Genomic DNA, 24,688 nt, shown 5'->3' on the forward strand with positions numbered 1-24,688 from the left:
CTGGGTGTAAACTGAATCAATGAACTAAGTCCTTAGGCGAACTGAAATGTATTTCTCTGTAAGAGTCATTACAGAGATACTTGATATATATATATATGCAACCCATTATTTTTTATCGTGATTCTTCTGGCGATGTGGCGAGACGGGGTGGGGGTAAGGTGGGGTTTTCTCGTTCCCTTTCTATTAAGTATGCGGCAGTTTCATAAATATTTGCAAAAATTAAACATACCAAATGAAAGATAAAAGTGTTTCATATGACTAGTTTACGTGTTATCATAAAAGTAGGGAAAGTTTCTATGGTGTTATATGAAGTGGTATAAGTCGCGAATGACTGTCTCTTTCCCCTCTTTTATTAATGAAAAAGGAGAAAAAGAGTGATAGAATAAGATGTTGACTTCGATCAAATGAGTCACAAAAACATTCATCTGCCTAGTGAACGGGGTTGTGATCAAGAAAAAAAGTGAACAAAAGTGGGACGAACAGTGACGTCAGAATCAGGGGGGATGTCAAACAATTCATGGCCTCGTCGTCCTGATACCGTCACCGCGTTTAGGTTTTACAAATGTACTTGACCTGAGCGGAACAGATAGAGCACCAGACCGTTAGACCAGTTACTCTCTCTCTCTCTCTCTCTCTCTATCTCTCTCTCTGCCTGCCAATGGTGCTAGCCTGCTTGCTGGATTTATGTGCATGTGTTCTATATGCAAAAAAAGGCCCCGTTTAAATTTCGGATAACAATTGACTGGCATTATAGGTACGTCTATAAAGCATGTTGATAATATTGACTCTAGGCATATTTATTTATATAGAAATACCGTGCCCCGTTCGAGTTAAGGAAAGGAGAAGGAAGGGTCAGAAATATCTGCAAGACTTCAAAAACGCATAGTGTTTTTATACTTGAATTATTGTTTAAGAAAAGTGAAGATAAACAAATTTAGGAAAGAAACAAAGTAAGAGCAGATTCCTATTGAGGCATAAGTATCAAATGTCACTTCTCTGTATGGAGAGGGTTACGGTCGGTAAGATTGCGTTTGGTGCGCCAAATATCAAATGCCACAATCTCGAGAATGCTAGCGGAGGGATAGAAAATTCATCCATTTTATCTATTTTTAACATTTATTTTAAATAATTTTAAGGTTATTAATGCTAGTTTTGTACCTATAGTTGATACGCATTATTTATGTGTTCTTTACGAACCCCCTCGTTGATAAATTCATAAGTGACAGACATCCTCCACACTCCTCGACTTTGAATTTTCCTGAACTTTTCTTTTTACTTTCATACGACACGGCTCAAGAAACGTTAAATTATTCCACTGCTTTTTTATTGGTTATCATTCTTCAGACACTTTCTTAAATACAGTAGTACACAGTGTCGATAAAAATTAGTGATACATGCTCCATATCAAATGTAGAATGTGAGGGACATATTTAACTAAAAGTCCACACTAAAGATCAGAGGTTACGAGGACAGATTTCCTTTTGTTTTTTAAGCGTTCAGCCTCTCTGAAATATGATTTTATAACACCTGATCTTTTCAACGGTTCAACAGCATTAAGTTTAACATTGTATGGAAGAAATTGGGTATAGAGTCACATTTGTTACGATTCATTAGAAACTGTCGCATTATATATCATTTTATCCGTGAGTGAAGAGTTCTTACTTGTTTAGATGTATCATGTGTGTGTCTTTTAAAGTGTATGTGTAATATGTAAGTGCTTCATAATATTGTTGTATAGCATCAATGCATCTTTGGGTTTTGTCTTCTTGCCGTGCTTCTTGTTATGATTCTTAGCTTCACTGTCAGTTCGGGAGGGCGTGGAACAGATGTTGACGAGGGAAGTGCTCGACGTTGTCAGTCCGCGGTTGATTGCTTGTTCGCATTTCTTCACCAGCCTGATATCCGAAAAGGCGGAGAACGGATCCACGCCTTCCTCCAGAGCGTACTGCACTTCGAGAAGGTCCACGAAGTTGCAGAACTTGGACTTGCTCAGCGCTGGTTGGCGTGGCTGTGGAGCAGCAAGCGGCCTCCCAGCGACCTCCTCATCACACCGATACCGAGCTGAGTAACCGTCCTCGTCCGACCAATCCGAGTCGTTATAGCTGTGGTCTGAGTAGTAGCTGGAACCCGAGCTTGACGCGACACGCCTTACGGGCGGCGGTTCGATAGTGTCCGTCTCGTCCCAAATGTCCGCCAGTTGACGCAAGGCCGCGTCACGAGCACGCTTGGCCCCGATCTGCCATTTCTTGGTGGCTGTCTTACCAACCAGCGTGCTCCCTTTCTCCCTTACCTTCTTCACTCTCATGTGAGCCAACTGACCGAGAGCGCTGAACTGTGTCATGGTCGTTTTGAATATGTTCAACAAAATATCTCGCTGGCGAGTTTTTTCTCTGTACTCCCAAAGTTGCTTCATGTACAAATCATCCGCCATTCCCTCCGATTCATAGATGGTGAAAAACCGGTCCCAGAAAGCGTCCAGGTATCTTTCCCTCTGTATAAGAGGGGTTTGGTAGCCGTGGCCTGGTGCCTGCGTCAGCCTGTGCCACACGTTCAGAACTTTGTTGTCGCAGTAAGTCTCCGAAAGGTCTGTTGGTTTTTCTGTCATGTCATAACCCCAATCCTGGATCAGTTCCTCAACACTGAGGTCGGGCGGCCCAGGATGACAGCGTATGAAGGCGTCCGGGAGATCGGCTCGTTTTTCAGATGGCATGCGACTCTGCGCATCCGTGGATTTCAAACGCTTTAACATAAAAAATAGACATTAAAAAATAGACATTGGAATATGGAACATCTTAATCAAACAGCATTCTTATTTCGACGATATTTTAACAAACCTGTGGCAATTTACATCAGAAACAAAGTATCTTTTACAGTGGCTTTTGAATACGTTACCACGGTTTTATTATTTAGATTTTAGTCATCAACATTGTCTTCTGAAAACTTATTGTAACATATATCACATTTACATTGCACACAGCTCTGACAGACATGTAAAGCACGATTTCTTTTAATAGCTTATTATTATTATTATTATTATTATTATTGAGATAATATGGCATAGGTATACATGTACATATATACAGACTTGACATTTAATATGGAATATTTTTTCTAAATCATTATTCATTAGTTTTTTTCCTATTTTGCAGACTGATAAATAAAAATAAGGATTAAAATCGTGTTTTAATAACTTTTGATAAAATGTTCTATGTCATTGCGACATCAGTTCTTTAATTGACTTCGCCAGTGAAGCAAACAAAAATGCATTGCCAATTTTAAGTCATGCGACAACCATTGAAAGCGATATTTTGGATCTCCATATCTTCCAAACTATCGTCTTTAAAAGAGTTCAACGACACACAAAGGACCCTCATGTCAGTGTCTAGTCACAGTAACAGTTGCTGCTATGCCTGACCTTATCTTCCTGCTACCAGAGCTTTCAAGAGGCAAGGCATTTCTTGCGATAGTTTTTTAGAATTTAATCTGGAATAAAATTCCAGTCAACGGTTAAAACTTGTCCAATTTGGTTCAGTTTTGTTGTAGGACATGCAGGCCGTTGATTCGGCGACTATTGACCGAACCACATATTGTCAAAGTGGTTCAAATATGGCGATTTTGATGACCAAGGTAGCTGCTTATTCATTTGGTTCTGTAAGTTATCTGCTATAAAAAGCTCTCTGTGTGAACCAGCAATCTGATCCTGCAACCTAAAACTGTTCCTAAGGTGCCCCCTATCAAATGATAGTCAAGTGGTTCCCAGATTATTCCTTTATTTGATCTGGTTCAGGTTTTCATCGATGACTTCCATTGGTGTTTTGGCACCAATGTGGTATCAACTTCAAATATTGACGCTGTCAATGGCCCTAGTCACTTCAGAAGCGGCACACACCTTGTCGTAGGCCTCTTCAGGATGTCTGTAAACTCTTTTTTGACCAATTTAGCGGTACAGGTGAAATCTGACCTCAATAAAGAAAACAACGCGATTTCAGTGTTCTACCCAGATACGGTCATGGTCCCCAATTCATTAGAGAAACAGACTACGCTGTTTTGCTGTTTACAGTGGCTTCCTCAGAGGTCGCCTAATATCCTAACCTGCTGAGACCATTTTGGTCTTCGCTTAGCGCCTTGAAAAACGCGGTTTGGTGACAATTTGCCCCTCATTTAAAACGGACTAGGTGGTTTTGGTTTAATTGTAGCAGCATTTCCTGAAGGACATTGAGTCCTGTATCCTGGTGGTAAGATATCGATACATTGGACGTGTTGTCTGTGTGGGTACATAACCCTGGGCATTACTCTATGAAACTGTGCGGACAGTTCCGTTTGGGGCAATAATCTGTCTGGCAATGTCTGTCTTTTTCGCGCCATTCTGGCACAGCTTAACGATTTTGATAAACAATGCTTAACTCATTTTACGCACTGCAAAACAGACCGCTTGCATGCAAAATTTTAAATTCTTCTATGCAATGGTTGCCGACATATGGATACATTTTTGACAGAACCATGCCTCGCCAAAGCCAAGCTTTGGCCAGCCCAAAGGAGCACTACCCAATTAAATCACTGCATATTACACAATGCAGCAATGCATCAGACTTGGTAATCAGTTAATTGGTAGAGACACACCTGTTTTCACACTTCTCCTGTCAGATATCTTAAATGAGATCTGAGTTTTTTCAATAAAGAACGCATTTTTACCTAGGTATACCTTTAAAACTGAAATATTCCATATTAAATGTCAAGTCTGTATATAGTACCTGTTTGTCTCTTGCGGTATCCTTGCGATCATGGCGGGGCAAAATTTCTGGAGTCTTCTCTGAACTAAGAAATTTCTCTGTCTTCTTCTCTGCTGAAATGTTATACATTTGCAAAGTTCGAAATTTCATAAAGAAGTTTCATAAAAATGGAGAGTAAAAAGAAACTACCAATGATTTGTATGTCGTATTTCTTTCGCCAATTGATTTGTTTCTTATCTAACACGAGCGTGTAAAGTTTATTTCAATAAAAAAAGAACAGTGATTGCATGCGACCAAACATCACCTTCAAATTCCTGTTTTCGTTTTATCTCTTCACGCTGACGCACGACAGGCGGCGCTGTTGGCTTTTCTCTTACCGTCGCGGGATGCGAATCTCTCTCGCCTGTTTTGTGATCAACTGACAACGGTAACGTTGGACGGCTGATGAAGTACTCTGACTCTTGCCCCGTAACGCTGGAAATTGTGAAAGAATTTTCCAAAACATTAGACAGTCATATTTATTTTCTTTTCATAGACGCATACGTACAGCTTTTAGCTGAAATAATTTTAACTATACTACATATACTATTGGTATGTGAGGTAGCAATATTAAAAATCAAACCAAAATAAATCAATTCTTCCCACCTCTTACTCACATAAAACAATCTCATGTTGTCAGCAACCTATGGTTAAAGAAGATGGAGAGATTATCCTGTGACGAGCTTCACCTACATTTGATTAAAATATCAGTTTTCATAGCTAAAAGTTTTTTTTTTTAATTGACACTTCTTTATGTCTTACTCAGTCTGATCCTTGCTCGATGATTTTCCTGGTACAAACGGAGACGGCAGGCGACTAGGGGCAACTTCATAGGCTTCCTCGTCGGTTGACGAGCCGTGGTCACTAAAATATAAAAAAAAGTTGGTATTTTACTCGGTGTACACGCAGGAGTCTAGTTCATTTTCAGTGCACAAGCAAAAAAAGTGAAGAGATATGAATTCAACAAGGTAAAATTATTATTATTATTGTTGTTATTGTTATTGTTGTTGTTGTTGTTGCTGCTGCTGCTGCTGCTGCTGCTCCTGCTGCTGCTGACGATGATGATGATGAAAAATCAACACAAAAAAAGGAGGAAACGGCAGACACTTGTTAGATCAAACCTTACATTATCTTCTGGTGCCGTCGCAATATGCGAGGTTTACGGCGTCTTCGCCTTGCCGCGCCATCTGTCTCTCCGGGCTTAACTTTCTTGGCGACCTCTGAAGTTCCCGTACCGCGTTCTACATCGGTCGTCACTTTGGTCACTTTCCCGCCGCCCAAGATAGTTTCTGGCTCGTGGGGTGTTTTCTTCACACCGTCTTGGGTCGACTCTTCACCAAAGGCAAGGCAGGGGGTGGCAGGTGGGCTGACGGGGGGTGGAGTCGCAGGCTGGGGCAGTTCTGGGGTGTCCTTTACTGCAGAACTGACTTCGCTGGAGTGAAATTGGTCATGACGGTTGTAGATAGAAATTACATACTGTCAGTGTACATGTATAGTACTAATAGTCAGCAATTTATTTTAGTTAAAACTAACCAGTGAAATCATTAATAAATTAATGTATATTTCTTAATGGATCCACAGTGTTTTTATTCCCTTACTGTATTATTATTATTATTATTATTATTATTATTATTATTATTATTATAACAAATTGAAATAAAATAAGCAAACGCTTCAGCATATCAATGTACAATCAAAACTATGTCTAAGCCTTAATCACCGTTCAAGTATAATTACTCACACGTTTTCCCTTTGCCTGAACTGTATATTCGGTTTCATCGTCGCCTCATAATCTTTGAGGGTATCGTCAGTTGTCTTTTTAACTGTTGGAGGGATTTCACCACTTTCTGCCTCGACCGCCGCAGTTGCCTCTGTCACATGTGGTGAATCCACAGCTTGACTTGGGTAGGGAGAACTCAAACCTTCCACTCTCTTTTCTAAGGACTCCAATTTGTGTTTCAAAGCCATCACTTCCTCAATTAATTTAGCTTGGTCTCTGAGCATATTTTCCACGTTTACTGTACATGTACAGGGATGTGTCGTGGCTGGCTGGGTTGACGGTTCGGTTTTCTTTGCTGATGTCTTCTCACTGAATTCTGCCAACCTTTGTTCATATCCACGACTCTGCACCGAGGGTTTAACCCGGCCACGAGGTGCTGAAGAGTCTGCTTTCGAGTCTGTCACGGGGCGAGATTTGTGCTCTTTAGTAGACATATTTTAGTTACTAGAATTTCTTCAAACCGTTTCTTTTTTCTGAAATTACATGTTTATGTATTTTATTTGTTAATCTATTTATTTGTATATTTGTTTTAAAAGTAAACCCTTCTCTCTCTCTCTCTCTCTCTCTCTCTCTCTCTCTCTCTCTCTCTCTCTCTCTCTCACACACACACACACACACACACACACACACACACACACCATTTCTAACTGATCTGCATCGAGGTTAAAACTAAATCTTAAAATAGCAAGACCCTTAGATCTAGATCTAGACTTGACTTGATACATGAGATGATCTTCCATAGTGCCTAACTTAGTTTTTTCTAAATAATGGTATGCAAAAAAATGTCCGCTTACCTGAGTTATTATTGAGCTTAATGGAAACAGCTCTAATCAACCATGTAACATACAAAAGCAGCAGAAAGAAGTCAAATGAGATCGCGTCAATGACGGCTTGAGGGAGCGGTTCAACAAAAGTGGATGCACTCATTCCAAGGCGCTGTTATCATGTATTGTACGTCCATCACCCATGTCTCACTTGTGTCTCACACGATTCTTCACTCTCAAATTTGTTTTTGTCGGTAGCGATTTCCATAACGACAGCGTCTGTGATATTGTGACGTCACAGTTGGTGGCACGCACACCTCGATGTAAGACAACAAGGTAACTTAAATTGTCAACTAGAAGCAACAATGAACCCGCTTATTGTTACTATATCCTGCGATAATGCAACGTCATTTTGTGATATCAATCAATGGAGAGAACAAGGATGTAGATCTATAGAAATGTTTCAGGTTACGTTTTAAAGCTTATTATGTGATTATTATGAGGCACTGTCAGGGGTTGGTTTGGGAATTTTTTATAATCTGTGTCATTACCCCGCCCTTACAATGGGCAACTTCAGGACTACTTATTATGGGCAAGAGACAACTGGTAAAAAATCGCCTAAATACTTTATTTTTCACAGAAGGACATATCTCAATCGCTTACTGATATCCGTAGACGAGTTAAGTCGCTGGTGATGCTATAGTTTCTAGAATATCCCGTCCTATAACGTCTTTTCGTAAACAGGTATGGACTTTATCATATACTGTTCATTAATAAAGAATTAAAGAAAGGAAATGAATAAAAAAGGATCATCGGAGAAAGAAAGAAAAACATGATGGATTAATTGGTTATACACGTACGAATAAAGAAGTACGAATAACCCCCCACCTCCACCACCCCCCCCCACCCCCAACCTTCTTATATTTAGCATTTTACATTGTGAAGTTTATCAGCTATTTACTCCCATTTGACGTGAAATTAAACATCTATTTCTATTAAATTACAACTTGAACATAAAATCCATGATTATCAAGGCCCACAGTGTTACCACCAAAAACAGGAGTTTCATATGTGTCTCAATATACCCACCAATTTCCAGAAAATTGCTCTACCGAGATTGACTTTGGCAATTTGGCGCTCAAAAAAAAAAGGTCAGTGTAACCCATGTCATGGTTAAATGAACACGCGGTTGTTCACGTATACATTTGTTTATTTGTTATGAATCCGAAATGTAATCAGGGGTTACATAACCTCGGCCAAAGGTCAACAAAAAACATTTCCTTCTTTTTATTTCATTCTATTTATTAATTGATTTTATAGATTAATTATTTTATTTGTACTTTATTTATTTCTTTGGGGACGTTTATTATTTTAAAAGGTCGGCAAAACACATTTTATCAACTTTCTCTTTTCACGTTTTTTCTTGTTGTAACTGCATTTTGATCAAAAGCTGTTATGTTTTCATATTATCCAGTCCATTTTACCCACCCCTCCCCCAAAAAAAAGAAAGAAAAGAAAAGAAAAGAAAAAACACCGCCTTAAAAAGCAACTAATAAGTATTTCAAATACGTTTACTGCATTTAATACTTTTTATGGAAACGCGCACGATAAACGAGCTCCCAGCTGAGAACAAACGACTTAACACGCGTTTTCTCCATTCTGGGATGGGAGGCCGACCGACTTCAACTGGGGAGAGGTAGGTTTACGTTTTTAGGTATCATTTAAATAACTATCGATTCCTTTGTTTTAATGCAATAGAGGAACGTTATTTTTATACCTCTAAAAATAGAAAAACAAACTTCTTTTATAGACCAAATGAAAATAGATAGTCCTCCCTTAGGCGCATCCTTTAGGTTGGGTGTTTTCTTTCACTATTTCTGTATTTTTAAATTATTTCTATTTCCGTGACTCGTGGTTTTACATGAGCAATTCTTTTTATTGTGGTATACAGTATTTGAGCTACCAGCCTTCCGTCTGATTTCCCTTTACTCTGTACTGACCTCACGATTTCGACACTCGTCAATGGACCTCTGCGTCAGCGGTTTGACAGTCTTGCGTCCGGTTTACGAAGAAAATTTTATTAAGACATATAAATGCGTGTCCGGGTTGTAAGGTCTCCATTTCTCATTTATACCACGCATTTTAGATCGAGGGAAGCCAGAACAAAACAGACACGGGACCACTCAACATTACACGATGAGGACGACGTCGGAGTTAAAATGTTTAGAAATAATACTCTTAGGGCTTTTATCTTTGACGGCGTTAGTAACAGGTAAGTGTGATTGCTCTCTTTTGTTTCTCATACAGCAGTATTCAAAGTAAATGGTTTTTGAAGTCATTACTTTCAGTTCTCATAGGCATGTCTCTTCTCTGATTTAACTAAAATTTCTTCAAGTTTCTCTGGCATATTCAAGTCGACAAATTATGCATAGAATTGTTAAAGAATTTAAGGCGAGAGGACATAATCTTTTTGTGCTTCATCTGTTTATGTCCTTCTATTCGAAACTCCTTCACTCAATGACTGAAGTGCCTCGTAATTTACGCGAATGTCATCACTTGTTTGAATATTTGTATTTTATTTGTTTAGGGCTCTAATGCCCTGTTTAGAAAAAGCTTTAACCTGGTTCCTTTCACTGATACTGGACAGCTTAAATTAGATCAAATTACCCTCATCCCCACCTCATCCTGCTCTCCTCACATGTGACCCAGTGTCCCCACCATTCCACCACCTCCGAGGGGGTAGGGTGCCGTTGTGTTAGTCAGATAAGTTGGAGTTCATTCAGAAATTTCACCGGCTGGTGGTGGGGGGGGGTGGGGGGGGGGAGAGTCGGCTGTCCTGCAGTCGTTTCCAAGCCAAACCCCGGGTTTAACAACGCTAAAGGTCACCAACTACAAAACCTACATGACTGGTGACAGGAATGTTTCCAATAGACTCTGAAACTCTACATGTCGGGATAGATTTAAAGTTATCTGTACATGTAGTTGGGTCGATTTTGAGGCATGCTTAACCTCTGCAGTTTCAGTTTTGGGGACACCACCCCCTTATAATACAATATTAAGTAATATTGTATATAGTACTATATAACGGCTGTGACGTCATCTTTTACCAGGAAGTGACTCTCTATCCCGGGAGTAGATAAAACATGCTTGACCTTACAGCCGACCTTAGCTTGAATGTGTGACTAGAACCCGGATGTACCGGGGTGCACTGACAACTATTTAATTCATTTATATTAGTAGGTACATGTTATACCCAAATGATATAAATCCTGCCATATAACACCTTGATTCACCGGTGACTCATCAGTTTATAGGTCTGTCATAAACAAGCTGAGGTTGTATTTAAATCAGTAAAAATGTATCGATGAATTGGAAAACCGTGGAAAGGAGATGTCCAACCATGAAACTTCAATTCTGTTTAAAATGTGCAGGAATGCATGGCGGTCTGTGTGACATGCCAGTCATTTAAAACCCATAATATAGTTATATAGAAACAGTACAAAGCATCGAATCCAATTGCAGAGATGAGTCGAGCAATGATTCGTGAGTAATGGAAGAAAAGTTCTGTTGGCAGGCAAAATTCCGGAGTTACCTCCTAAACGATACTTTCAAGTGGGATTGTGCTACCTATGACTTATCAGGCCCTACAGGCAAATATCACGATCCTCAAATTGCAACGCTCATATATATCAGAGGCTTAATTAAGTCAAATCATATTTTTTGCTCACAACTATTATATTCAAAAATTGCAACACGTTTCACAAGCTTGCTTTTTCTAACACGATTGTTGCTCCTACAGCAGAATCAAATCCCTTCCTTTAATTTTACGTACAAACATTGATGACATTATTCATACGCAATTAAGTTTCTTCCCTAATTCCCCAGCATGCGGCAGGTGTGGGGTAAGACCGAGCACGAGCAGATCCAAGATAATAGGCGGCTCAGCGGCCACGCCCAACTCCTGGCCATGGATGGCTTATTTAGAGCTCGGGGCGGCCCGGGACAGGTGTAAACCTTCATGTGGAGGGACCATCATTGCTAGACAGTGGATACTGACTGCAGCTCACTGCCTGTACTCTCCGTGAGTAGACGAGAATCTCGTTCATTTTAAACACGTGCCTTAATATATGTGCTAAGTGAGTCAAAATGTGATATGATTTACATTAAATATAATGAGATTGTCTTATTATTTGTTATTATTTGTTTGTTTGTTTGCAGACATGTTTTTTTTTTTTTCAGACATTTGTCTACTGTTTGTGTCATTTTCTCAGTCAACCTTTCAGCCATCTGTTTACAAAACGATCCTGTTTATGTGTTCTGTGCTCACAAATATGCTTTTTCCATCTGTCATTCTCTTATTTATTGTTTAAACAGCCAGCAGATAGGATGTGGCTCTTCTCGACAATACAAAGCTAACGAAATCAAGGTATACCTCGGGGTAGACAAACTATCAACCTTACGCAGTGATCCCGCCGTTCTAAAGATGACCGTGACCAAGGTCCACATCCACCCTGGTTACAACCGTGGCACACACGACAATGACATCGCTCTGCTGAAGCTTTCGTCCAAGGTGAATTACAACTCAAAGATCAGTCCTATTTGCCCAGTGGGACCGTCTCCCAGTGACGTCGTTCCCGAAGAGACCCCCTGCGCGGTGACGGGCTGGGGGAAAACAAATACAGGTGAGAGAACAGAACACTGTAACGCGTAAGAAAATCTGTCACTGTCACTCTCTCTCTCTCTCTCTCTCTCTCTCTCGCTGGTTATATGATATGTTTCTACAAACGTATTTACCTGTATGCTACGTAAAAGTACCAAGATGTTTAATTACTTTTCAGCGTCTAGGCTTCCCAGTGACGTACTGATGCAGGTCACAGTAAAATATATTACAGCTAAAACCTGTCGAAAAACCTCGCAATATCCCGCGGGGGAGATCACAGATAACATGGTGTGTGCGAAAGATACGGGTAAAGATTCCTGTCAGGTAAGGATACTACCGTAAAGCATTTAATTTTTTTTTTTTAAGAAAAAAATTAAAATTAAAACGGACACTCACACACAAGTGATGTGAACTCCGTTCTTTATCTTGTTTTAGTTATTTATCTTTATTTTATTTTACATATTCTATACAACTGTATTTCTACGTTTGTATTTCCCACTATTATCTAAATAAATCATAATGTATTCCCTGATATCGGAAATCTTCGTATTAATTTCTTGTTTTATATTGTTATCATTGTTATTACTATTTGCTTTTTAACTACACTGCAGAATTTACATAAGAAAAATGAACGTTGCCATCATTTGTTTAATATTTATGCCAAGGAAGCAATTAAGACTGCCCGTACAAATCGAACCTTATACTTTTTATGCGATTTCGTATTCCATTAGTTAAGTATACCAACACACAAAACATGAGCATTTATCAATCTGCGTTTTTATCACTAGCCATTCATAAATAATTTTACGCTTTGCTTTCTTTCTCATTTTTTATGTGATACTGATTCATCCATTTAATAGGGGGATTCTGGCGGTCCGCTAGCCTGCCCGTACACAGTGAACGGGAAAACGGTCTGGAAGCAGCTTGGCATCGTCAGCTTTGGGCGAGGGTGTGCGTTGCCACAGTATCCGGGGGTGTACACCGACGTCAATAAGCTATCCAGGTGGATTGCCAGGACCATCTGTAAGTGATATTATGACATAGTGAATACTGTTTGACGGAATAGAAGTAGGAAGATACGGTGAAAGTATATCAAACTGCTGTTCGGGGATGGGGGGTTGCAGCGGGCACGTGCACCAATCTTGGCTTCTTACCCCTCCCCCCTTCTCCTCTTCTCCCTCCCTATTTAACAGTATAATCATCATGCATTTCTGCTGTATATTAGATTACATGTAACATTGTTCCGTCTTTTTTAAATAAATACTTGGCCCGACCCCACATGGTTAGCAAAATCATGGAGTCATCTTACATGTACATTGAACTTCTTTTATATTAGAAGTGCCGTATACATATACACAGTGGTAACCTTTCTTCGACTCGCAATCGGCACCGGCGAAACTCAGAATCATACAAAAATACGTTTAGTTGATTGTCTTATTTATTTTTTATATTTTTATAAATTAATTTATTAATTTTTTTTTACTTTTTTAATTTCTTTGTATGGTGGTAAATTTGTCTGATAATGTGGGTCTTCTTTTTCAGTACTGGGGCAATGAAATCAACGGAGCCAAACGATTACCAACGGTATATTTTAGCATATAGACAAAAAATCTACACCAAGTACTGGAGATACAGAGAACTGGACAATGAAGCCAACGGATCACCAAAGACAGAGAGGACTGGACTCAATCCGATAAAGCCGACCATTTTCATGACTTCGCGAAAATATACTTGCTGTCTTCCCCCATCCTCTATCAGGGCTACCAATTGCTTTTTCACTAAATATCCAAAGGTATAATATACCTTGGCAAATTCATGACACAATTCTCTCGATCTGCTGTGAAAACAGCAGAAAATTGTGTCTTGAATTAGCCAGAGAAGCAACAGAAATTTCTGCCATGAATTAGACAGAGCCATATCTGTGAATATATATACCGGTAGTGAAAAAACAATCTGAGGTCTTGGCGGAGGGTAGACATGTTGTCTTCACCGGGGTATTCAACCCGCTGGGTATTAAATCATTCCTATAACGTTTATTAAACCAAGATTGCGGTTATCATGTTATTCATGATAAGTTTTTCCTCAAACTAGTATTAGTCATTTCCTATTGTAGGAATATTTAAATTTAAACCTCGAAATAAGAATATATATATATATATATATATATATATATATATATATATATATATATATATATATATATATATATATATCTTATTCCTACATGTGCATAAATATAGTATACCTGTCTGTTCAAAGCAGTTCGTTTTCAGTGTATATGAATTTAGTTTTTATGGTGGTAATATTATTAAAAATATTTAAAAATATTATAACATGTTTTATAATACATTATAATTTAAAATATTATAAAATTATTTATAAAACAAATCCAAAAATTAACGTTTCTGGGTCACGTTTATGGTTGGTGAGATAAAAGTGCACCGAATTTCAAATTTTAATTCCCTGCAGACGTTTTCGTTGCACACGTGTGCTGCGTCACATAAGTCACTACAGTACGTCGGCTCGGAAGTTTTCGTGCCCTTCCGTGTTCTTCCGTGTCCCCTTGGTCTTAAAATCAATGTTCAAAACACAGAGCCGGATCTCAGCGTCTCACTACCACCGGGATGTTGACCAATTTTATAAATTGACTGTATATACGCATGATGTGGCAAAAATACGTACAAACACTCGTGAGGACATAAGTTCTATTGTACATGTGGCACGTTTTGTTCCTGAATTTATAATTCCTGAATTACTATCTGTCTGAGTTTCGCCCTTATCGCTTATCGGCCAACAGTGTGTAAAACGTAAGACTCTCATGACGCATATTATCACACGTTTTAAAAGCATTCACTTTTTATCTATCTATTTATTTATTTATTTATTTATTTATTTATTTATTTCATAATTTTTATGTTATTTTCATAAAAATGGCAAACTTACTTTTTGATTCGCGCCCATTTTTCTCTCTGTGTAAGACTAATGATTTATTTCATGTGTGGGTTTTGTTTGCATGTGCATGCGTGCGTGTGCGTGTGTGCATGTGTGTGTATGGAGGGGGAGGGAGGAGGGGTCGTGCGATCCATAAAAAGTGAGATCCATCCGCATAAGACACTACAGACATAAAAAAACAATGAACATTAAAGCCCACAATATTTGCTTTTATTATAAATCATAATAATTATCACAATGCATGCAAATCCATACATGTATATAACTGCACTAAGTTGTCACTGCAGCCAGTGATAGAACAGCGTGGTATATATAGAACCACCAGAATACAAATAACAATCAGCATTTCTATATTTAGATTCGTCTCGTTTACGGATGCGGAATGACCTCAGTGCATATTAAACATACTCAAATTTAATACAGAAGTATTTCAGTTTTAGTTTCCTCTTTAATCATCTTTTATTATGTGTATCACTGCCAATATACTGGAGAGATAACATTTCTATACAACAGTCACAGGGGATCTATCGACACAATGTTGAACTGAATTGCGATAGTTGAGACCTCAAGGTACTCTATCATATATCTCAACTAACACAGCCTTTTTTTTTTTGCGTTACAGCCAACGGCATTACCACTAATGAACGGCCATAAGAAGTGCAGTTACTTAATTAATAACTTTCTTGCCTAGGAATTTATTGTTTTGAAAATTAAGCAATTAATAATTCAAATTCACCATCGTCGCAGTATTCAGATACAAGTATTTTCTAATAATTGTGCTGACTATTCAACTTCCTGTCACCCAAAAACCCCGTTACCTATAGAGATATTACTTTAACACACAAGATTAACTTTATTCATAAAGTGCCTCTTAGTAATTTAGTAGCTTAGTAACAACTAATTAATGATGACTAAAACTTTCTAGATAACGGAGGCGAGTGAATCTTAAATGGGGACATTCACTGTAACGATTTCACTCAAAATTTAATTTGAATTAAGAAACAACTGTGATATAAAATATTCAGAAGTTTGGTCTGGGGTTGTCCTATGGCGCAACCTCGCTGAATTATGCAATTTGCTTTGAACCTGTGTAGAATGTAAAAAACAGAAGTAAGTAATTGGTTGCCAATGCTGATGTCTACGAGTTAACAACATCGCAGAGAGAGAGAGAGATCAAAGTAAAAAAGAGCATTCGCAAGCGACTGATAAGATTCATAGCTGTTGACGTATGTGTTGAGACATTACTTTCATATGACGACTTTTTATCTGAAGTTCGAGTTTTAGTAAATAAAAAGCGTCTAAAATTCATGCAATCTCATTCTCAAAACTAGGCCAAAAATCCTATAGTACTCTTTGAAAATGTGTTATTGGTGATACTTTATGTTGATGCCATGTAGGTATAGTAATACTTAGCAAGAAGCAATCAGTCAGCTGGTATACCACACTGCTTTTCACAATCAGCCGGTGTAACGCGAGTCCCCCTTGATAGAGTCTGCTTCCCACTTATTTGTACAGGCCCTAAGCCTCGCGCTAGATTTTGACCCATTTAAGTCAGGCTAACCCTAACCATTTTATCTAAATGGAGGGCGGACTTTCTGTTACACGGGCCCTCAGTTTCGTTACACCGATTCTTGCTAATATCCGAACTTACAGTCGACTGAACTCCCTTTATACCTCGCAAATATTGAAGACTGTTAAAGATAAGCCACAGAACGTAACTGTTACAGTGAAGACATCGTCACACTTCTTTAAAAACTTTCAAGAAGGTCGAACATCGACAATCATTGGTGTCTTCTTAACGAGATTTGACGTGCAGTAGATTATTAGCACTATCTTTGACAGCTTAACGGGAATCCGCATTGAAAACGGTGTAGACTGCACTTTGTCAGTCACTTTCAATATTTTGCACACGGATTCGTTAAAAGTTTCTTAAAAGCTTTCCGGAATTCCATATTGAAGACGGTGTAGATGACGGGATTCATGAAGCTGTTGACGTAGCCAAGCCACGTGAAAAGGGAAAACAACAAGCCATCGATGCTGTTACATACTGAGGCATGCTCCTTCAACTCGTACCGGATACAAATGGCGTTGATAATATTGACGGTGAAGAAAGGCACCCAGCAAAATAAAAACACACCTGAAAAATTAAATAACAGGCATTTATTACAATTTTAATTAATCTGACGAGCATTTAGGTGGCGACAAAGCACACGCGAAATAAAGTGTCGGATTAAACTTCCCGTAAATGATGGTCAAGTCATCGATTAAAAGTTCTTGATACAGAGTATGATTTATGGTAAAGCGGATTGTTTGGGTTTAATCATTTATTAATCTAATTATTTATGGATGTGTCTTGGATGCTGATACTTTCTTATTGAGACTTGCCTCATACAGTAGGCCTACTGATCGTTGTATTATTACTTCGTATGTCCAACATTAGGTTAATTTCTTTCTCTAACAGGAAGGTTGATTTTACTTAGTAGGGCCTACCTGTAGTTTAATGAGCTATATTTAAATTCACGACAGCAATTTACCCACCTAACACAATAGCCAATGTCTTTGTTGCCTTCTTTTCTTTAGAGCCTTCCCGCTTCGTCTTACGCCTCGTAAGAGGGAAAGTCACTTTTATATGGGGTCGCAACCCTTGTTTTTTCCCATGGCCATTCCCTGGATGCGTATCGCCAATGACAGATCCGTTTCTACACAGTAACTTATTTTTAGCTGTTTGAAAGAATTTTAGCCGGTTTGTATCGGGTGAGTTGGGTATGGACTCACTGTCAGAAGCAGATATTTGTACCATGTTACTGTTTGTGGTTTTTCCGTTCTGATGCGGGTTTTTGTTGTTCGAGTCAATAAGAGCGGTTTCTGCGGTACTGTTCGCAATCACGTGACTTCCGTCGTTTGCTGCCATGGTCCTGTGAACGTCTTCCATGCGAACCCACACGTCTTCTTCGTCAGACGCAGGGGCAAGCATCGTGGTCACAGTACAAGAAGTCGTTTTCAAATTTTCCAGTTCCACCCGGGTGTCTAACTTCAGTTGATCTTGTTTTAAAGGCTTTTTCTCATCTGATGAGTCATCTTGTTGTGCGGGGTTCTCAATTACGTTAGCACGGGTCATCTTTTTGGCTTTTTTACCCCGCTGTCGAATGGCCCTGAATATTCTCCAGTACAAGAAAACCATGATAATACAAGGTATATAGAAAGACCCCATGGACGACCATATTAAGAAGTCGGAGTTGTAAAACCTGCATTCGTGTGGCCCGCGCTGAGGCGAATAGTTTTGACCCAATGCAATGGGCAACGCTATGGCCACCGATATTACCCAAACAAGAGCCAGCGTCACATAAACCCTCTTAGAATTTTTATGCTTGGCATATTTGATAGGCTGCGTCACAGCTATAAACCTGAAAATAAAATCAGGATTAATTCATATTTCTTATTTTAAATTAAACAAGAGATACTTTTTTAATATGCCACATTTGAAAAAAAACGAGGCTGCATTAAAAAACAGTTTAATGGCGTCATTTAAAATGGCCTCCATATCATATATATCATTAAAAAGAGATGTTTTTTCCCTAGCACAAACGTAACGTCACTTCTTATTTTCCATTTTTTACGTTTGCAGAATCAATAAAACGACATTCTTTTTTTTAAATTGAATTACAGTAGGCCTACTTAGTAAATGATTATCGCAAAACACAGGTGAATATGAACACTTAAGCAGCAATGCGACTGCTGAAGGATCTGTAAAATGACTCTGAAAGCCTCACCTGTCTACACTGATAGCCACAAGGTTCAAGATGGAAGCCGTAGAGAACATCACGTCAAACGACACCCAGGCGTCACAGAGAATATCGCTCAGCATCCACAGTCCCCGCACCTGGAGGTTAATTTTATGGGTTAGTGTTTTTTTTAGGAATCACATGTAATAATCCGAGATGAAATATTTGTGATATATAGCTATTATGTGCATGGTATTGCCCACTCCTTCATAAACATCATGATTCGGTGTTTGGAAGTGCGTACTAGTAAATGTATAGGTCCTACGTGAATTTTTTTTTTTATAAATATTTCAGTTTGTGGTGGTTATTTCCGTGAAATACAAGATTCCAACATTCTTCTCAAATAATGTGTTTGTGCCGTTGTTTAAAGATTTTTATCATTTGTTAGTGTTGTCATTTCAGGTAAATGTTTTTGTGACTCGATATAACCCTTCACAATCCTTTCTAAGCATATTGTAATCAAAAGGGGTGTAGCGACCCTCTGTGGTCTATCCATACATCATATCACATATGTAATGGCATTATTTTACAACACGCCCCCTATCAGTGCGATTTATGATGAATAACACGCCCCCTATCGGTTTGTGTTATGAGTCGCACATTGCAGACCGCACTTCTAGAAGTAAATCAAAACTGAATGCTGTAGTGTCATCAGCAAAATGAAAGCAGTAAGTTAATTTAGTGACTCGGTTACCCTGCCGGTTGACGTAAGAGTAACAAAACACAAGCGCCTTCTTATTTTTTAATAATGCGATGATCAATAGGGGTACGGAAATTGTGCAGATATATTGAAAAATGTACACTGTATATATAACATAGATACTGGTTTATGTCAATGTTAAAAAATCAAAGAAAATATGAGAAGAAACAACACAGTCGAGTGAGAAAAAAACAAATCACGACCAATTTGCAAAAAATTAAAATTTTGAGATGTTTCAAAAGTTAAACAGGAGAAGTGATAAAAGTATGCAGTATACAGCCGATGCAAAAATAAGGTCTAGCTGTTCACAAGAATATATACATGTGTAGAAAGATTTCAGACGAAATATTTCTCTTGAATCAAAGATGGACATTCCACGAAACGGTGCCAAAAGGGGCCATCACGACTACATGCAGATGCAAATGTGCCCTCAAAGACGAAACACGTCTTTCAGAAACGCAGCCATCATACATGTACATTACCACTTGCACCATATCATGTGAACATAACACCATGCCTTCATTAACTTCTGTTTAACGATTCCATCATGTGACTCCAAGTGTTATCGGCTCACGAAAAAGAGTGATACAAGTAATAGGTTTATGACATGATTAATGAGGCAAATGACTTCCTGTTCGTTAAAATGCAATTAAATACTTTTCACAGTAATTATCACGTTGAAATAATGGGCACGACTAATACATGGCCAACGGATATGGAACCACCACATCTAAATGACTAAATGCTATTTTGTTGTTTTATATTTCCAATGTCACAACTCGATGTTCATCAAAACATCAAGCAAAAAAATACAGTGATTCTTCAAGTTCATCAGACGTCACTCTAACTAAGCCTAAAGTCACTTTGACGCAGTGGCTTCAACATGCTGGAAAAATCAGGCGATTACTTCGCGTGCCATTAGGAGATCAAGCCATGGGCGGGAAGACTGATCGGTTACCGCAGCTTAATTAGGTCATTCATATCCTGCAGGTACCTTTTTCCGACATATCGGAGTATTATTAACAGCCTAAGCCGTGCACGGTTTTGTCGATACGATGAGTGACGTATACGTACTGTTAGAAAAAATGATCGGAGGGTAGTTATGTTTTAATGAGCCTTTTGCGTGACGCGATCTTCGTTAAAATGCAGCATTGGGATGTTCAGTTATATTTACCCCACTAACGCGTAAATACTTGATGTTGTGTAGCTGTATTGTGATGCCACGGAGCACGTGTATTCTTTGATTATAAAGTTTCAGCACAGAGAAATAATCGCATATCGTGTCTATCAGAAAGAAAGATTACGGGGGGTGGGGTGAAACATTTTCAAATCAGTTTTTTACTGCACAAAGGATCTTTTGGGTTTCATCTTTTTAAATATTTCCATTGTAAGCTGTGCCCCGGTAATTGCATAATTTGCCTATACGAATGTCACAAATGTTGTAGTTTTTGCAGTATTCAAAGGAATATGGCGCTTTATTTATTTAAAATGATTCAAGGCGTTTAATCAAAATCTGTGGAGTTTTACCAGAAAAATGCTGTATATCTACATATATAATCTTATTTGTGGGAAGGAGGTGGTCGCATGTTTTGCATTATTAAAAGCATTCATCACTCTAACCACGGTTTTTGTAACACCGTATCACACACATGTATACAAATACATTTTATACTTGGTTTCATTTGGACACATCTGTGGACAGGAATAACAACCTTGATAGTTCATTAATCCTGTATATATACTGTGGATAATGAATGATGATACTACCGTTATCTTTAGGCTTAGAAATTATCAGGTATAAGCCAGTTAATGCCCGTCATAAGTGATCCGTTAGAGCCATTAACTTTGTCACATTAAAGGTCATTCTACTTTTATCTATCCTGAGTTCTTTTGTACTTTCTTTGGTTCTCTATACGCACGCCCCCTGTCGTTAATTTTAATAAATAAAAAAAATTAAAATTATAGCGGCCCAAACAATGTACTTCAGTATTAAAAAGTTAGAAATGCTAGGATGTCATCTAGAACCCTCCATCAACCCTCCTTCTCTGTTCGTGCATTTCTCTCCTAAAGGTATGAATACGTACTTCTATTTATAAAACAACGTATTTAAGGGAGCATGCCACGTTTTAGGACAGAAGCACTTTGATAATATTCTCTGACATCACAAAGGGCATTTTCGAATCTAAAAATGTTTGAAGCAGATGAAACGTGGGTGATGAAGACATACCCATCAGAAGACAGTCCATAGGTCACAGGATAATTACTCTCTCATAATACATGTAAATGCTACCGGTAGATTAATGTACTGAAAATGTACAGTGGAATTTCTAACAAAAGATCCGTTCTTATTTGACGATATTCTGCACACTACTCCCACATTCTATAACCAGTTCTGAACTTCTAGCACATGCAGTTGTTGACTCAATATATCGACTAGCTTCCGTGCGGCATTCAATACTAAATGTCAGTCTTAACACACGATCAGGTGTTGGCCCTCTCTCTTCTTTATATCAACAGGGTGTATAAGGTCATAAACAAGAGAGCAGCATCTCCGGTAAGTACAATGAGTATGTTAGATAATGATGGTATCTTATTTGCGTTCTATTTTCGCGCGCACGCAAAACAGAGATATTGCTAAAAAGAAACCGATTTGGCAACACAAATTAACAGTGCAATACAATTTCAGACAAAATGACCACACACTTCGCTTTTGCTTATTAAAAGCACCACTGGTTCAAAAATGTTTCATCTATTGATCTTAATATCATTGGCTTAAGGCACTGTTCACTTCATCAATCCTTCACCTGACCAAAGACTGACCTTGCTGCTTTTAATTACGACAATCGCATCTTAATTAAATCCTAGACAAACAGCAGTTCTTGAAGTAATTGGTATCCAAGGCTGCAGCTTCTGTGTATTGAAAGGAGAGTCTCAAACGTCGCACATCTGATTGGTTTTAATTGCCATCTCTGCCAGGTGGGAAATAAAAGGCAGACAAACGAGCAGATTAAATCCATGCTCGCTTACCTTCCTTTTATTCGTGAACAAAATAAACCTCCTGTGTCATGTGATGCATTGATGATTGGTGTTTTATTGCATTGGGCTATTAATCTGTTTGTTTGTTTGTTTGTTTGTTTGTTTTCTTTCATTTGTTTTATCCAGATATCCCCAAAGTAACTGCAGCTATGTTAACATATCCGTTATCTGATTTGATCTGCAATCCATTGATCTTCTTTCTATATTGCCAACTATGAGCTACCTACCGCATAGAACAGCGCTGCCAGAACTACAGGTACAGGTACATGTATGTGTATTTTGTTTATACTGCAAGGCCCGTTCATTAACACATTTTACACGTGTGTGTGTGTATTCTAAATTATCACGCGTGGGTGTGCGACCACTGTCGAGACTGAAACAGTTGCTAAATCGACTCCTATTTGTTGCTACTATCTTTTACACAAAACATGTCATAATATAAACAATTCGCGTCAAAACAGGCATTAATAAACTGGTGCATACAGTCCACACCGACAGCTGTGCGTGGGTGAGTATTCAATTATCAAAACCAACAAGAAGGTTCATCAGGTAAACCCCTCCAGGTGTGCCGCGGTTATCATAACATTTGTACTACGTGGATGCCCGTAATGTTAGCGATTCCCGTAAGGGACTTGTTCGTTTTCCCAGAAAGTGGTAAACATTTATTTTTGGCCGAGGTGACCCAATGACCGCGAGTTAACCGTCCACAGGTCAGCTGTTCAAACTTTCTCCAACAGGATTCATGATTAGTGACTTTTTTTCTGAATGTTGCTTCGCATCTGTTATTTTAATATGGCTTGGTGATGGATGTATTTGCAAGGATTTCATGCATACTGGTATATCTTATAACAGGATGTTCATGACGAGAGCTGTGTGTGTGTGTGTGTGTGTGTGTGTGTGAGAGAGAGAGAGAGAGAGAGAGAGAGAAAGAGAGAGAGGGGTAATACTGACAGATAGAAAAATACAAGGCTGTATGACAATTCATTTCTAAAGCCCTAGGAGAAACCATATACATTCTATGTATACTTCCAATCAATTTACAGATAGCTGCCAGTGTCTCCGTCACCAGACTTTATCCCACTCCATCACAGAACTCATTTGCTGACTTCAGTCTCTGGCATGCAATTTTCAAATTAGAACATTAAAGAAACATTTGCCCGTTGATTGTTATTTTTATAAAGATCCAAACGCGCCTTTATCCACTCCATCAGGTAATCATCACACTGAATTCTGATGAACAGTTCTGTTTTATCTTAACAAATGCGTGACAAAAGATGGAAAAAATATTCATTTAATCTTCTTTTCCAAGATAATTGGAATCATGGGAAATTGCAATCAAACACTACACGAAAACAAACGGCCTGAACTTGCACAAACATTATCGCAGATACAGTATTATGCACTATAGATAATATCACAAAAAAATTAATTCACCAGGAATATTAACCGGTGTCTACAATCGATATTCTTCTCTTTGACACTTAAGAAATCTTTTAATTTTTGTAACCCGTCTGCTAGCTATTTCGAATAGGACCCAATTATCTTAGCCATTCTAAACCATGAAGAGAAAAATGAATGTTGGATGCGTCCGTCTACAAGTCAAACAATAGCGGCCAATTTGAATTACTAATTTCTGTATGTATATAACGATGACAGAAAGTAACGATAAATTAATAAAAGCCAAGGCTTTATCGTCTCAAAACAAAGAGGAGCAACGGAAACATTTTGATTCTCGTTACAGCTAATATTGTGCTATAACTTCTATCCTATGCGTCCACACGGGAAAAAAGACTTCAAATGAAATGCAATTCGACTGCACGGATTTAGATGGGCAGGGGGTTTAATTCCATATTAACCTTTTTTGCGATGGCAGAAAATAGTTACTTTTGGCAAAGACTGAACCATTAAGCGTAAAAGGCATCATTTAATAACACTGATTATGTAGACCTTTTGTACCCAAAAGACAAACGCAAATGGGCAGTTTTCGTTCTATCTTTTGTATCAGTGATCTCCCTGATGATATTGCAGTCGGCAATTCTTTGAAAACAATAAATGAAATGTGCCGCTCCTTGTGCGAACACCCAAAACTATTGCACTCGTGGTTACGTCTACAACAACATGTACGGGGTAAGGGGACCCGGTCAGGAATCCGGTGTTAATGCGTCAAGGACCACCTCATGGCAGTGGCGGTTTTAGGGGAGTCGGCTTCACATCTACGGATCGGCGGAGCCCCCGCCCCCCCCCC

The 24,688-nt window shown here is 38.6% G+C and overlaps 3 protein-coding genes across 8 annotated transcripts in view; 1 reads left to right on the forward strand and 2 right to left on the reverse strand.

Annotated features, from left to right (window-relative positions):
* Nucleotides 1-1,302: 1,302 nt before the first annotated feature.
* LOC106156580 (uncharacterized) lies at nt 1,303-8,160 on the reverse strand. 2 transcript variants are annotated; one of them, XM_013531901.2, is made up of 7 exons: nt 7,344-8,160; nt 6,511-7,022; nt 5,896-6,201; nt 5,532-5,633; nt 5,035-5,204; nt 4,752-4,840; nt 1,303-2,740 (listed from the first exon to the last, which is right to left on the reverse strand). In XM_013531901.2, the coding sequence occupies exons 2-7, from the start codon at nt 6,981-6,983 to the stop codon at nt 1,691-1,693; spliced, it is 2,190 nt and encodes a 729-aa protein (XP_013387355.2). In that variant the 5' UTR covers nt 6,984-7,022; nt 7,344-8,160; the 3' UTR covers nt 1,303-1,690. The 2 variants fall into 2 exon arrangements, with proteins under 2 accessions (XP_013387355.2, XP_013387353.2); XM_013531899.2 differs by having other exon boundaries at nt 4,752-4,843.
* Nucleotides 8,161-9,348: 1,188 nt separating this feature from the next.
* LOC106156581 (trypsin) lies at nt 9,349-14,103 on the forward strand. Its single transcript, XM_013531902.2, has 6 exons — nt 9,349-9,585; nt 11,199-11,394; nt 11,688-11,995; nt 12,152-12,297; nt 12,834-12,996; nt 13,516-14,103. The coding sequence occupies exons 1-6, from the start codon at nt 9,510-9,512 to the stop codon at nt 13,527-13,529; spliced, it is 903 nt and encodes a 300-aa protein (XP_013387356.2). The 5' UTR covers nt 9,349-9,509; the 3' UTR covers nt 13,530-14,103.
* Nucleotides 14,104-15,118: 1,015 nt separating this feature from the next.
* LOC106156573 (uncharacterized) overlaps nt 15,119-24,688 on the reverse strand; it is an 80,423-nt gene continuing 70,853 nt past the window's right edge. For all 5 annotated transcript variants that reach the window (XM_087017674.1, XM_087017671.1, XM_087017672.1 and 2 more), the window contains exons 4-6: nt 18,696-18,805; nt 17,464-18,329; nt 15,119-17,062 (exon numbers count right to left, since the gene is read on the reverse strand). In XM_087017674.1, coding sequence (XP_086873800.1) covers nt 16,821-17,062; nt 17,464-18,329; nt 18,696-18,805 — 1,218 coding nt within the window. In that variant the 3' untranslated portion in view covers nt 15,119-16,820. The remainder of the gene's footprint in view (nt 17,063-17,463; nt 18,330-18,695; nt 18,806-24,688) is intronic.

Source organism: Lingula anatina, chromosome 7, assembly GCF_051362555.1.
Source record: "Lingula anatina isolate TDL-2025a chromosome 7, LinAna3.0, whole genome shotgun sequence".
NCBI classification, from domain to species: domain Eukaryota; kingdom Metazoa; phylum Brachiopoda; class Lingulata; order Lingulida; family Lingulidae; genus Lingula; species Lingula anatina.

Excerpts from the sequence above, each read along its gene's own strand:
- LOC106156581 (XM_013531902.2), top strand. The coding sequence starts at position 9,510 with ATGAGGACGACGTCGGAGTTAAAATGTTTAGAAATAATACTCTTAGGG. Across the intron at positions 11,395-11,687 it reads GCTCACTGCCTGTACTCTCC|CCAGCAGATAGGATGTGGCT; the intron begins GTGAGTAGACGA and ends TTGTTTAAACAG. Across the intron at positions 12,298-12,833 it reads CGGGTAAAGATTCCTGTCAG|GGGGATTCTGGCGGTCCGCT; the intron begins GTAAGGATACTA and ends TCCATTTAATAG.
- LOC106156580 (XM_013531899.2), bottom strand. The coding sequence starts at position 6,983 with ATGTCTACTAAAGAGCACAAATCTCGCCCCGTGACAGACTCGAAAGCA. Across the intron at positions 5,634-5,895 it reads CGACGGCACCAGAAGATAAT|TGACCACGGCTCGTCAACCG; the intron begins GTAAGGTTTGAT and ends TTTATATTTTAG. Across the intron at positions 4,844-5,034 it reads ACGAAAACAGGAATTTGAAG|CAGAGAAGAAGACAGAGAAA; the intron begins GTGATGTTTGGT and ends ATAACATTTCAG.